At 44.4% G+C, this 16342-nt stretch overlaps 1 protein-coding gene across 1 annotated transcript in view; it reads right to left on the bottom strand.

Annotated features, from left to right (window-relative positions):
- Nucleotides 1-11367, bottom strand: part of LOC138767127 (acidic mammalian chitinase-like) — a 29835-nt gene extending 18468 nt beyond the window's left edge. The window contains exons 1-3 of the mRNA XM_069944403.1: nt 11291-11367; nt 11170-11199; nt 996-1197 (exon numbers count right to left, since the gene is read on the bottom strand). Coding sequence (XP_069800504.1) covers nt 996-1197; nt 11170-11199; nt 11291-11315 — 257 coding nt within the window. The 5' untranslated portion in view covers nt 11316-11367. The remainder of the gene's footprint in view (nt 1-995; nt 1198-11169; nt 11200-11290) is intronic.
- Between the last annotated feature and the right edge of the window lie 4975 nt (nt 11368-16342).

Below are 16342 nucleotides of genomic sequence, written 5' to 3'. Positions count from 1 at the left end.
TCATTGTTTCCTTTATGACCTGCTCCCTGTCTATAGTCTGTTCCTGGCTTTGGCTTCATAAACCTGTCTGTGTAAACGTGCCTTAACACTGATAGAAAACTTGTCTCTGATAGAAGAGTCTAGTTGCTGATAGAATTGTATGGAAGAATACATTGTGTATGGGCATCATACAGAGCCGCTGTTAGGTGACGGCACATTTGCACACTATGATGCCATCACTGTAAGGCTGCACCCCGTTTGCCCCGTGTTGGGGGATTCCCATAAATAAGATCTTTCTTTTCTGTTCCATAATATGAAACCTAATAACATAAACACATGATCCCAATTGGTGGTACTTTCTGTTAACAAGACTGGAGTGCTATCAGTAGTAACTATAGTATTTCTCATAGGGTGATACCAATGGTAATAATAATAATAATAATAATAATAATAATCTTTACCCCATTGGGTTTTCCTTTTATGAATGGGTCTTATATATTATCCAGTGATTCATTTCTTAACCCTTTTTAGGCCTACGGTGATATTACTCCTCACACTCTGTAAATCGCGTGAAGCTGCAGGCGCTATCTAGAACTCCCTTCACAATCGCCTTCCGAGAGCCATAACTATTTTTTTTTTTCGTTGATGTTGATGAGGTTCTTTTTTTTCTCTGGGGTGGATTTTGATGTAACTGACTGATAAGTAGTAGTTATAGCAGGTGCCCGGCTATCATACTGATCCTGAGCACCTCCATATTCTGATGTTGGCGTAAAAAGGCAAAAATGTGGACAGATGTGGCCCCATTCATTTCTATGGCCCTATACACACGTCAGTATCTTTTCCACGTATGTGTTGTAAGTTGGAAATAATTGACAAATCTGTATAACTTTCTGACATTGGTTAAGTTAAAAACCTTTTATTTTTTTTATTCCCGGAGTACCCCTTTAATAAGGTAGTAATAGGGTAGTTAAGTAGAGGAACTAAGTAAATGAGAGTAATAGAATAAATGTACTTACTAGTTCTTGAGGGCGTTAAAGGAAGCATAGAGAGTTGGATCGTTCCATTCAAACGTCTGGATCTGGTTGTTGGTCATGGTGGCAAACGCGTAAATCAGGTGAGTGCACATGCAGGGGTCCACATCATCTGGCATGTACTTGGCTGCACCAGGGTAATACTGAGCCCAGTTGGTAAAGTAACAAACCAACTTGACAGAAGAGCCTACAAGCAGAATGTTAGAAAAATGAATAAAATATTAAGGACAAAACCTCAAAATGCTGAGTATGTGTATACAGCTAAATGTACAGAAGTGCATCTGTATACCTATATACACCTGGTCACTCTGAGCATGAGGTCCTGCTGCAAGGGGATTAGAACTTGAGGAAAGTGGCATGTACACGTGTGTGATAGTATAGCGGCATGTACACGTCTGTGATAGTATAGCGGCATGTACACGTCAGTGATAGTATAGCGGCATGTACACGTGTGTGATAGTATAGCGGCATGTACACGTCTGTGATAGTATAGCGGCATGTACACGTGTGTGATAGTATAGCGGCATGTACACGTGTGTGATAGTATAGGGGCATGTACACGTGTGTCATAGTATAGCAGCATGTACACGTGTGTCATAGTATAGCGGCATGTATACATGTGTGTCATAGTATATATGCATCTGTATACCTACATACACCTGGTCACTCTGAGCATGAGGTCCTGCTGCAAGGGGTTTGGAACTTGAGGAAAGTGGCATGTACACGTGTGTGATAGTATAGCGGCATGTACACGTGTGTGATAGTATAGCGGCATGTATACGTGTGTGATAGTATAGCGGCATGTACACGTGTGTGATAGTATAGCGGCATGTACACGTGTGTGATAGTATAGCATCATGTACACGTCTGTGAAAGTATAGCGGCATGTACAAGTGTGTGATAGTATAGCGGCATGTACACGTGTGTGATAGTATAGCGGCATGTAGATGTGTCTGTGATAGTATAGCGGCATGTACACGTGTGTGATAGTATAGCGGCATGTAGATGTGTCTGTGATAGTATAGCGGCATGTACACGTCTGTGATAGTATAGCGGCATGTAGATGTGTCTGTGATAGTATAGCGGCATGTACACGTGTGTGATAGTATAACGGCATGTACAGGTGTGTGATAGTATAGCGGCATGTACACGTGTGTGATAGTATAGCGGCATGTACACGTGTGTGATAGTATAGCGGCATGTACACGTGTGTGATAGTATAGCGGCATGTACACGTGTGTGATAGTATAGCGGCATGTACAGGTGTGTGATAGTATAGCAGCATGTACACGTCTGTGATAGTATAGCGGCATGTACACGTGTGTGATAGTATAGCGGCATGTACACGTGTGTGATAGTATAGCGGCATGTACACGTGTGTGATAGTATAGCGGCATGTATACGTGTGTGTGATAGTATAGCGGCATGTACACGTGTGTGATAGTATAGCGGCATGTACAGGTGTGTGATAGTATAGCGGCATGTACACGTGTGTGATAGTATAGCGGCATGTACACGTCTGTGATAGTATAGCAGCATGTACACGTGTGTGATAGTATAGCGGCATGTACACGTGTGTGATAGTATAGCGGCATGTACACGTGTGTGATAGTATAGCGGCATGTACACGTGTGTGATAGTATAGCGGCACGTACACGTCTGTGATAGTATAGCGGCATGTACACGTGTGTGATAGTATAGCGGCATGTATACGTGTGTGATAGTATAGCGGCATGTACACGTCAGTGATAGTATAGCGGCATGTACACGTGTGTGATAGTATAGCGGCATGTACACGTGTGTGATAGTATAGCGGCATGTACAGGTGTGTGATAGTATAGCGGCATGTACAGGTGTGTGATAGTATAGCGGCATGTACACGTGTGTGATAGTATAGCGGCATGTATACGTGTGTGATAGTATAGCGGCATGTACAGGTGTGTGATAGTATAGCAGCATGTACACGTGTGTGATAGTATAGCGGCATGTACAAGTGTGTGATAGTATAGCGGCATGTACACGTGTGTGATAGTATAGCGGCATGTACACGTGTGTGATAGTATAGCGGCATGTACACGTTTGTGATAGTATAGCGGCATGTACACGTGTGTGATAGTATAGCGGCATGTACACGTGTGTCATAGTATAGCGGCATGTATACATGTGTGTCATAGTATATATGCATCTGTATACCTACATACACCTGGTCACTCTGAGCATGAGGTCCTGCTGCAAGGGGTTTAGAACTTGAGGAAAGTGGCATGTACACGTCTGTGATAGTATAGCGGCATGTACACGTGTGTGATAGTATAGCGGCATGTATACGTGTGTGATAGTATAGCGGCATGTACACGTGTGTGATAGTATAGCGGCATGTATACGTGTGTGATAGTATAGCGGCATGTACACGTGTGTGATAGTATAGCGGCATGTACACGTGTGTGATAGTATAGCGGCATGTACACGTGTGTGATAGTATAGCGGCATGTACACGTCTGTGATAGTATAGCGGCATGTACACGTGTGTGATAGTATAGCGGCATGTAGATGTGTGTGATAGTATAGCGGCATGTACACGTGTGTGATAGTATAGCGGCATGTATACGTGTGTGATAGTATAGCGGCATGTACACGTGTGTGATAGTATAGCGGCATGTACACGTGTGTGATAGTATAGCGGCATGTAGATGTGTGTGATAGTATAGCGGCATGTACACGTGTGTGATAGTATAGCGGCATGTATACGTGTGTGATAGTATAGCGGCATGTACACGTGTGTGATAGTATAGCGGCATGTACACGTGTGTGATAGTATAGCGGCATGTACACGTGTGTGATAGTATAGCGGCATGTACATGTGTGTCATAGTATAGCGGCATGTACAGGTGTGTGATAGTATAGCGGCATGTACACGTGTGTGACAGTATAGCGGCATGTACACGTGTGTGATAGTATAGCGGCATGTATACGTGTGATAGTATAGCGGCATGTACATGTGTGTCATAGTATAGCGGCATGTACAGGTGTGTGATAGTATAGCGGCATGTACACGTGTGTGACAGTATAGCGGCATGTACACGTCCGATAGTATAGCGGCATGTACACGTGTGTGATAGTATAGCGGCATGTACACGTGTGTGATAGTATAGCGGCATGTACACATCTGATAGTATAGCGGCATGTACACGTGTGTGATAGTATAGCGGCATGTACACGTCTGTGATAGTATAGCGGCATGTACAGGTCTGTGATAGTATAGCGGCATGTACAGGTGTGTGATAGTATAGCGGCATGTACACGTGTGTGATAGTATAGCGGCATGTACACGTGTGTGATAGTATAGCGGCATGTACACGTGTGTGATAGTATAGCGGCATGTACAGGTGTGTGATAGTATAGCGGCATGTACACGTGTGTGATAGTATAGCGGCATGTACACGTGTGTGATAGTATAGCGGCATGTATACGTTTGTGTGATAGTATAGCGGCATGTACACGTCAGTGATAGTATAGCGGCATGTACACGTGTGTGATAGTATAGGGGCATGTACACGTGTGTCATAGTATAGCGGCATGTACACGTGTGTCATAGTATAGCGGCATGTATACATGTGTGTCATAGTATATATGCATCTGTATACCTACATACACCTGGTCACTCTGAGCATGAGGTCCTGCTGCAAGGGGTTTAGAACTTGAGGAAAGTGGCATGTACACGTGTGTGATAGTATAGCGGCATGTACACGTGTGTGATTAGTATAGCGGCATGTACACGTGTGTGATAGTATAGCGGCATGTACACGTGTGTGATAGTATAGCGGCATGTACACGTGTGTGATAGTATAGCGGCATGTACAGGTGTGTGATAGTATAGCGGCATGTACACGTGTGTGATAGTATAGCGGCATGTACACGTGTGTGATAGTATAGCGGCATGTACACGTGTGTGATAGTATAGCGGCATGTATACGTTTGTGTGATAGTATAGCGGCATGTACACGTCAGTGATAGTATAGCGGCATGTACACGTGTGTGATAGTATAGCGGCATGTACACGTCTGTGATAGTATAGCGGCATGTACACGTGTGTGATAGTATAGCGGCATGTACACGTGTGTGATAGTATAGGGGCATGTACACGTGTGTCATAGTATAGCGGCATGTACACGTGTGTCATAGTATAGCGGCATGTATACATGTGTGTCATAGTATATATGCATCTGTATACCTACATACACCTGGTCACTCTGAGCATGAGGTCCTGCTGCAAGGGGTTTGGAACTTGAGGAAAGTGGCATGTACACGTGTGTGATAGTATAGCGGCATGTACACGTGTGTGATAGTATAGCGGCATGTATACGTGTGTGACAGTATAGCGGCATGTACACGTGTGTGATAGTATAGCGGCATGTACACGTGTGTGATAGTATAGCGGCATGTATACGTGTGTGATAGTATAGCGGCATGTACACGTCAGTGATAGTATAGCGGCATGTACACGTGTGTGATAGTATAGCGGCATGTACACGTGTGTGATAGTATAGCGGCATGTACACGTGTGTGATAGTATAGCGGCATGTACAGGTGTGTGATAGTATAGCGGCATGTACAGGTGTGTGATAGTATAGCGGCATGTACACGTGTGTGATAGTATAGCGGCATGTATACGTGTGTGATAGTATAGCGGCATGTACAGGTGTGTGATAGTATAGCAGCATGTACACGTGTGTGATAGTATAGCGGCATGTACAAGTGTGTGATAGTATAGCGGCATGTACACGTGTGTGATAGTATAGCGGCATGTACACGTATGTGATAGTATAGCGGCATGTACACGTTTGTGATAGTATAGCGGCATGTACACGTGTGTGATAGTATAGCGGCATGTACACGTGTGTCATAGTATAGCGGCATGTATACATGTGTGTCATAGTATATATGCATCTGTATACCTACATACACCTGGTCACTCTGAGCATGAGGTCCTGCTGCAAGGGGTTTAGAACTTGAGGAAAGTGGCATGTACACGTCTGTGATAGTATAGCGGCATGTACACGTGTGTGATAGTATAGCGGCATGTATACGTGTGTGATAGTATAGCGGCATGTACACGTGTGTGATAGTATAGCGGCATGTATACGTGTGTGATAGTATAGCGGCATGTACACGTGTGTGATAGTATAGCGGCATGTACACGTGTGTGATAGTATAGCGGCATGTACACGTGTGTGATAGTATAGCGGCATGTACATGTGTGTCATAGTATAGCGGCATGTACAGGTGTGTGATAGTATAGCGGCATGTACACGTGTGTGACAGTATAGCGGCATGTACACGTGTGTGATAGTATAGCGGCATGTATACGTGTGATAGTATAGCGGCATGTACATGTGTGTCATAGTATAGCGGCATGTACAGGTGTGTGATAGTATAGCGGCATGTACACGTGTGTGACAGTATAGCGGCATGTACACGTCCGATAGTATAGCGGCATGTACACGTGTGTGATAGTATAGCGGCATGTACACGTGTGTGATAGTATAGCGGCATGTACACATCTGATAGTATAGCGGCATGTACACGTGTGTGATAGTATAGCGGCATGTACACGTCTGTGATAGTATAGCGGCATGTACAGGTCTGTGATAGTATAGCGGCATGTACAGGTGTGTGATAGTATAGCGGCATGTACACGTGTGTGATAGTATAGCGGCATGTACACGTGTGTGATAGTATAGCGGCATGTACACGTGTGTGATAGTATAGCGGCATGTACAGGTGTGTGATAGTATAGCGGCATGTACACGTGTGTGATAGTATAGCGGCATGTACACGTGTGTGATAGTATAGCGGCATGTATACGTTTGTGTGATAGTATAGCGGCATGTACACGTCTGTGATAGTATAGCGGCATGTACAGGTCTGTGATAGTATAGCGGCATGTACACGTGTGTGATAGTATAGCGGCATGTATACGTGTGTGATAGTATAGCGGCATGTACAGGTGTGTGATAGTATAGCAGCATGTACACGTGTGTGATAGTATAGCGGCATGTACAAGTGTGTGATAGTATAGCGGCATGTACACGTGTGTGATAGTATAGCGGCATGTACACGTATGTGATAGTATAGCGGCATGTACACGTTTGTGATAGTATAGCGGCATGTACACGTGTGTCATAGTATAGCGGCATGTACACGTGTGTCATAGTATAGCGGCATGTATACATGTGTGTCATAGTATATATGCATCTGTATACCTACATACACCTGGTCACTCTGAGCATGAGGTCCTGCTGCAAGGGGTTTAGAACTTGAGGAAAGTGGCATGTACACGTGTGTGATAGTATAGCGGCATGTACACGTGTGTGATTAGTATAGCGGCATGTACACGTGTGTGATAGTATAGCGGCATGTACACGTGTGTGATAGTATAGCGGCATGTACACGTGTGTGATAGTATAGCGGCATGTACAGGTGTGTGATAGTATAGCGGCATGTACACGTGTGTGATAGTATAGCGGCATGTACACGTGTGTGATAGTATAGCGGCATGTACACGTGTGTGATAGTATAGCGGCATGTATACGTTTGTGTGATAGTATAGCGGCATGTACACGTCAGTGATAGTATAGCGGCATGTACACGTGTGTGATAGTATAGCGGCATGTACACGTCTGTGATAGTATAGCGGCATGTACACGTGTGTGATAGTATAGCGGCATGTACACGTGTGTGATAGTATAGGGGCATGTACACGTGTGTCATAGTATAGCGGCATGTACACGTGTGTCATAGTATAGCGGCATGTATACATGTGTGTCATAGTATATATGCATCTGTATACCTACATACACCTGGTCACTCTGAGCATGAGGTCCTGCTGCAAGGGGTTTGGAACTTGAGGAAAGTGGCATGTACACGTGTGTGATAGTATAGCGGCATGTACACGTGTGTGATAGTATAGCGGCATGTATACGTGTGTGACAGTATAGCGGCATGTACACGTGTGTGATAGTATAGCGGCATGTACACGTGTGTGATAGTATAGCATCATGTACACGTCTGTGAAAGTATAGCGGCATGTACAAGTGTGTGATAGTATAGCGGCATGTACACGTGTGTGATAGTATAGCGGCATGTAGATGTGTCTGTGATAGTATAGCGGCATGTACACGTGTGTGATAGTATAGCGGCATGTAGATGTGTCTGTGATAGTATAGCGGCATGTACACGTGTGTGATAGTATAACGGCATGTACAGGTGTGTGATAGTATAGCGGCATGTACACGTGTGTGATAGTATAGCGGCATGTACAGGTGTGTGATAGTATAGCGGCATGTACACGTGTGTGATAGTATAGCGGCATGTACACGTGTGTGATAGTATAGCGGCATGTACAGGTGTGTGATAGTATAGCAGCATGTACACGTCTGTGATAGTATAGCGGCATGTACACGTGTGTGATAGTATAGCGGCATGTACACGTGTGTGATAGTATAGCGGCATGTACACGTGTGTGATAGTATAGCGGCATGTATACGTGTGTGTGATAGTATAGCGGCATGTACACGTGTGTGATAGTATAGCGGCATGTACAGGTGTGTGATAGTATAGCGGCATGTACACGTGTGTGATAGTATAGCGGCATGTACACGTCTGTGATAGTATAGCGGCATGTACACGTGTGTGATAGTATAGCGGCATGTACACGTGTGTGATAGTATAGCGGCATGTACACGTGTGTGATAGTATAGCGGCATGTACACGTGTGTGATAGTATAGCGGCACGTACACGTCTGTGATAGTATAGCGGCATGTACACGTGTGTGATAGTATAGCGGCATGTACACGTGTGTGATAGTATAGCGGCATGTAGATGTGTCTGTGATAGTATAGCGGCATGTACACGTGTGTGATAGTATAGCGGCATGTACACGTCTGTGATAGTATAGCGGCATGTACATGTGTGTGATAGTATAGCGGCATGTACATGTGTGTGATAGTATAGCGGCATGTACACGTGTGTGATAGTATAGCGGCATGTACACGTCAGTGATAGTATAGCGGCATGTACACGTGTGTGATAGTATAGCGGCATGTACACGTGTGTGATAGTATAGCGGCATGTACAGGTGTGTGATAGTATAGCAGCATGTACACGTGTGTGATAGTATAGCGGCATGTACACGTGTGTGATAGTAGAGCGGCATGTACACGTGTGTGATAGTATAGCGGCATGTACAGGTGTGTGATAGTATAGCAGCATGTACACGTGTGTGATAGTATAGCGGCATGTACAAGTGTGTGATAGTATAGCGGCATGTACACGTGTGTGATAGTATAGCGGCATGTACACGTATGTGATAGTATAGCGGCATGTACACGTTTGTGATAGTATAGCGGCATGTACACGTGTGTGATAGTATAGCGGCATGTACACGTGTGTCATAGTATAGCGGCATGTATACATGTGTGTCATAGTATATATGCATCTGTATACCTACATACACCTGGTCACTCTGAGCATGAGGTCCTGCTGCAAGGGGTTTAGAACTTGAGGAAAGTGGCATGTACACGTCTGTGATAGTATAGCGGCACGTACACGTGTGTGATAGTATAGCGGCATGTACACGTGTGTGATAGTATAGCGGCATGTACACGTGTGTGATAGTATAGCGGCATGTATACGTGTGTGATAGTATAGCTGCCCCTATATACAGGAAGAGGAGACCACTACAGAGCGCTGCCCCTATATACAGGAAGAGGAGACCACTACAGAGTACTGCCCCTATATACAGGAAGAGGAGACCACTACAGAGCGCTGCCCCTATATACAGGAAGAGGAGACCACTACAGAGCGCTGCCCCTATATACAGGAAGAGGAGACCACTACAGAGCGCTGCCCCTATATACAGGAAGAGGAGACCACTACAGAGCGCTGCCCCTATATACAGGAAAAGGAGACCACTACAGAGCGCTGCCCCTATATACAGGAAGAGGAGATCACTACAGAGTGCTGCCCCTATATACAGGAAGAGGAGACCACTACAGAGCGCTGCCCCTATATACAGGAAGAGGAGATCACTACAGAGTGCTGCCCCTATATACAGGAAGAGGAGACCACTACAGAGCGCTGCCCCTATATACAGGAAGAGGAGATCACTACAGAGCGCTGCCCCTATATACAGGAAGAGGAGACCACTACAGAGCGCTGCCCCTATATACAGGAAGAGGACCCCACTACAGAGCGCTGCCCCTATATACAGGAAGAGGAGATCACTACAGAGTACTGCCCCTATATACAGGAAGAGGAGACCACTACAGAGCGCTGCCCCTATATACAGGAAGAGGACCCCACTACAGAGCGCTGCCCCTATATACAGGAAGAGGAGACCACTACAGAGCGCTGCCCCTATATACAGGAAAAGGAGACCACTACAGAGTGCTGCCCCTATATACAGGAAGAGGAGATCACTACAGAGTACTGCCCCTATATACAGGAAGAGGAGACCACTACAGAGCGCTGCCCCTATATACAGGAAGAGGACCCCACTACAGAGCGCTGCCCCTATATATAGGAAAAGGAGACCACTACAGAGTACTGCCCCTATATACAGGAAGAAAAACCTGTGGAGCCTCATCAAAGAGTCTCGAAACACAGGACTAGCCAGATATCCCTCTGGGAAGGACCCAGCCAAGTCGTGGCTCATGTTAGTAAACCACCTAAACCACCATATTAAGTGGTCCTATAAGTCAATGTAATGACAAAGGATAAACCAAGGCAGGAAACCATCCACATACAGCTGTTTCAGGGTGTTGCCCCTCATCAGTGTGGAGCAGGATTCTGGCTAGGTGGGAGCAATGCCTGGTAGAGCCATAAGAGAAACATCACTGAACTCAGGGAGACCAGCCAAACGACAACACCGCCGGCTGCTAGTGAAAGCACCTAATGCAGTGACATCCTAGGTGCATTGCCCCCTGGGAAACATGAATTTTGCATATTCATGCAAAATTCACTCGCCCCCCCCCCCCCCCCCAATGCTATGACTGGCCAGGGCCCTGGTAAGGCTCTGAATCACATTCATTCTCAGCGTTCCATGCGCTGCAGGTGATGTGGAATTACAAGAGTGTGGTTTAGGGAATGGGGTGTACTCACCTATCTGCACATGCAGTAGGTAGGTCAGACCTGTAAGAAATAGATGGGGCATGGTGAGATCTAGAATAAGGCATAGGAAGCATACATGACGGCACGTCTGCTCAAAGGGATAGGAACTCACATGTGACAAGAAGGAACTTGTTCATCTTGATTCGTGGAGTAGACTCAGTAAGGTGACGTGTAGCCGACTTATATAGGGATCTGTCACCTCCACCGTGTCCCAGACACACTCCACACCAAGCCATTGCTGATATCAAAGATAAAGAAAAGCTACAAATACTTCTCGTGTAACAACGACTCCATTGTATCTCATATCATAAAGTCACTTGGAATTTAACTTGGATCTGTCCCAAAACAAATCGCATCTTGATGAAAGGTATTTGAGTTACTAATATTAGGAAGAAAGCAATCCTTACCCTTCAAGGACTGGGCCGGACTCCATGTATGATGCCAGGGATAGGCTCGGGGTCCTGCCTGCCCTCACCACTCTAAGGGCCCAATAAACAGGAAGATTATCGGGTGGAAAATTGTTATAGTGTTCAAATTTAAACAATAATTGTAAATATGCAACAAACGATCTAAAAATCCTTTGTGTCTCATTGATCACATCTTTTGAGCTGAGACAAAACCGGACCAGAAATGGACCAAAGACGGCCGTATAGTGAAAGCTAAAAGAATTTTATAAAAGGGAATCTGTCAGCACTGGTATCGGAGCCGAGGGGCTGACAGTGTGTGCGTGTCCTTTTGTGTATAAGGGTCCTATTACACTGAGCGATTATCGTTTAAATTCGAACGATTTAACGATTTTTTGCACGATAATGGTCCCGTGTAATATGGCCCTAATAGCTTTCTTGAAGCCATCCGTTCAGTAGATTTGTCCAGGTGTTACAGAGGAGTAGTGGCTTGGCTTTGTGCAGCACTTCAGCACGCCTAACCACTACTTCCTCCTCCCTAATTCTGCTGCATATTTACCTCCTGCTCCACCCCGGTGTCACCACCTTCTGCGCATGAACTCTTGCTGGTGACTGCAGCGCGCTGACTTGCCAGTTTGCATTTGCCACTGAGCTCTCAGTTGCGTCCCCCAGTAATTGCGATCACACATGCGCCTGAAGAGCGGCGTGCATTTTACATCCCAACTGAGGACATTGGCCTCAGGCCCTCAGCGTACATGCACCACACCTCTAACACATGTGCTATTGTGGTTATCAGGGCGTGAACGAGAGCTCAATGCCACAGGGGCGGACAGGCAAGTCGGAACATGCGTGAACTGCCAGCTACATCGCATGTGCGGAAGAATATGACGCCAGGGTGGAACAGGAGGCTGGACACCGGTAAATATGCAGCAGAATTAGGGAAGAGGAAGTAGTGGTTAGGCATGCAGAAGTGCAGCGCAAAACCAAACCACGTTGGTTTTAGGTGTGAATCAGCGCCAATCAGGTGTTCTGTGTGTAGCATTTCATCCCCTTTGTTCCTTGTCCCTCCTCTTCCTATTCTCATTTAGAATGTTTGTATAAATAGAAGTGCATAGAGTTATGTACAATATGCCATGATTAAGGATTTTTTCAGAAACACGTTGGCGTTATTTCTGTACTGCTGTACAATTTTTTAATATGCTGAAATAAAAGAAACAGATTTTATCATCTGGAGCTGGAGACTACCCTTTGTACATTTATATCGGGAGTCGGCCGGCTTTCCTCCGTGCTTCATGCTGCGTGGTGCTTGTTACCTGCGTATACAGGGTGAGCTGATTTTTCTTTTTTGTATACATGCTCTATACAAAAGGACATACACATCTAGGCTAGGTTCAGACTATGTAACTGTGCGGCTGTATTTTTTATGCGGCTGTAAATGTGCGGATGAAACTACGGCCGTGGGAAAAAATAGACATGCGGCTGAAAACATACGGTCATTTACTTGGAAATCTGGTTCAACTAAAAATAACAAATAAAATCTTAAGAAAGTGATGGAAACACCTCTGGATGCATCTGGGAAAGCAGGGAAACAGTTTACAGGAATCGCTATTACCGGGGTTTGCGATCCTCTGCAGTATGCCGATGTCTCTCATGGTTAATCTATTAAAATAATAAAACACATTTTCGTTGTAATAAAGTCCCTTTCATTGTTCAATAATTAAATTTAAACTAATCCATCATTTTGCAATTAAATATACTGTTAAAAATAAAAAAATTTTTTTAATTATTTATTTATTTAAAAAAAAAAAAAAAGCATAGGGTCCCCCCTATTTTTATAACCAGCCGGGTTAAAAACCAAACGACAGCAGCCTGGTAACACCAGGGTGGGAAGAGCCATTGGTTTAGGCCCTCCCCAGCCTAAATCTTACCAGCCTGCTGCCGCCCGGTCCAGGAGCGCCAATTTTGACGCTCCGGGACCACTGGCACCCGGCTCTTCCCAGTACCCCTGGTGGCATTGGGTACTGGGGTAATAATAGGGGGTTAGTGTTAGCCATTTTATACCGGCTAACACTAGGCCCCGACTTAGTAATGGATTCCGTCTATTAGACGGCTTCAACTACTAAGTCTATAAAGTAAAGAAATAAAGACAAAAATTTTTTTATTCAAATAAAAACACCCCCACACCCCTCATTGACCATTTTATTAAAAAAAAACAAAAAAATAAACGCTGGTCATCGACGTAGTCCACGTAATCCGACGTAATCCACAGGATACCGATATCTGAAAAACAAAAAGGGAGAAACACACAAAAAACACACAAACAGGAGCACAACACCCATCATTGTGAGCGGTGTTGTGCTCCTTACAGTATGCAGCATCTTTACAGATCGCTGCTTACAGTCTGGCACCCAAGGGGATAAGGGAGGATGTATTGCATCCCCCTTAACCCCTTGGGGGCCAGACTGATGTCAGACTGCACCCATCCCAGCAAGGAAGGGGTTAAGTGACCCCCCTTCCTTGCTGGGAGGGGTGCAGTGCTGGGGAGGGGGTGGGGAGAGCTCTATACTCACCCCGATGTGTCCTCTTCGCTGGTCCGCAGCACAATGAAGTCACTGTGCTGCGGACCGGCTTTTTATATGTGCGCTGAGCCGATCAGCCAATCAGCTGAGCGCACATAAAATTCTAAATGTTTCTTCTAATAATGCTATTGTCATAACATAATTAGAAGAAACATTTGATGTTTTCATTAAAGTAAAGTGATGATTAGTACAGAAAGCTCTATTACCGGCAATATGAATTAATGGCTTATGGAGCTTCCTGTACTAATTAATATTTAATTAATAAAACACATTTTCGTTTAAATAAATTCAGTTTCGTTGTTCAATAATTTAATTCTAACGAATCCATCATTGTGCAATTAAATATACTGTCAAAAAAAAAATATATATATAAATATACATTTATTTATATATATATTTATTTTAACAGTATATTTAATTGCACAATGATGGATTCGTTAGAATTAAATTATTGACCAACGAAAGGGACATTATTACAAAGAAAATGTGTTTTATTAATTTAATATATTAACTATTAGAGGCATCGGCATTCGGCATCATTGCCGGCTATTTTTGAAGTACTCTGTACGGACCGCCTGTCAATCCACGGCCGCGTTTATAGCCGCAAACAATGGTCTTGTTCATTTTTTACGGGTCCGTTTACGATAGGGCCGTAGATTCATACATAGTGTACACTGTGCAGCCGTATATCGTATACTTTCCAGCGTACGCATGAACCACCAAAAATACCGCCGCACAATTACAGCCGCAAATACAGCCGCACAGTTACATAGTCTGAACCTAGCCCTATACTACACTGTCAGCACTCAGTTCTGGTCAAGGTGCTGACAGATTCCCTTTAAATCACATCATATAAAGCACTAATAAGTCACAAATACACACAAAATCTAAGAAAAGGGTGTGGTTTGGGCTGTGTATGATGAGCAGATTGTTCAGGACCTTGTATGTGCCAAGTTTGGCAGGTAATGTTCACCTAATCGCTCCCTGTTTGAGGACTACAATGATCGGGTCCATTATGGAGATCTGCGTGACAATATATGATGAGTCATTTGTTTCTTCACTGTTTTTGTGTCTTTTTATCACACTGAAGTGCCACATGCTGGTCGGCTTCTCACCCCTTTGTTTTCCTTATTCTGTTGTCATCACGCTACCAGTTTATTTATTTTTTTAATGTGATTTCTTTGATATATATTTTTTGTCTGTTTGTGACTTATACATGTTTTTATATGACGCGATTTAAGAAACATTCCTTTAGCCTTTCCTATACGTCCATCTTTGGTCCGATTTGCGTTTGGTTTGGAGGTGGGAGGTTTACTGTTCTCTATGGTGGGCTTTTTTAGTTTCATGTTTTTGAGTTACCTCAAAAATCATCGTTAATCGTTCACTGTAATTCCACATTTGTGGGGCTCAACTTCAAAGATAACAGATGCTTGATCATAATATGTGCATGGAAATCCAAAAAAAAAAAAAAAGTTCTTTACTTTATTCCAATATCAGCGTTACAGGTAGAGAATACAGTGCTGTGCGGTGTTACAGGTAGAGAATACAGTGCTGTGTGGTGTTACAGGTAGAGAATACAGTGCTGTGCGGTGTTACAGGTAGAGAATACAGTGCTGTGTGGTGTTACAGGTAGAGAATACAGCGTGCTGTGTGGTGTTACAGGTAGAGAATACAGTGTACTGTGTGGTGTTACAGGTAGAGAATACAGCGTGCTGTGTGGTGTTACAGGTAGAGAATACAGTGTGCTGTGTGGTGTTACAGGTAGAGAATACAGCGTGCTGTGTGGTGTTACAGGTAGAGAATACAGCGTGCTGTGTGATGTTACAGGTAGAGAATACAGCGTGCTGTGTGGTGTTACAGGTAGAGAATACAGTACTGTGTGATGTTACAGGTAGAGAATACAGTGTGCTGTGTGGTGTTACAGGTAGGGAATACAGTGCTGTGTGGTGTTACAGGTAGAGAATACAGCGTGCTGTGCGGTGTTACAGGTAGAGAATACAGCGTGCTGTGTGGTGTTACAGGTAGAGAATACAGTGTGCTGTGTGGTGTTACAGGTAGAGAATACAGCGTGCTGTGTGGTGTTACAGGTAGAGAATACAGCGTGCTGTGTGATGTTACAGGTAGAGAATACAGCGTGCTGTGTGGTGTTACAGGGAGAGAATACAGTGTGGTGTTACAGGT

The sequence above is a fragment of the Dendropsophus ebraccatus genome, chromosome 11 (assembly GCF_027789765.1).
Source record: "Dendropsophus ebraccatus isolate aDenEbr1 chromosome 11, aDenEbr1.pat, whole genome shotgun sequence".
Lineage (NCBI taxonomy): Eukaryota > Metazoa > Chordata > Amphibia > Anura > Hylidae > Dendropsophus > Dendropsophus ebraccatus.
Note: the sequence above shows the minus strand (reverse complement) of the source record. Positions and strands in the feature narration are given on the sequence as shown.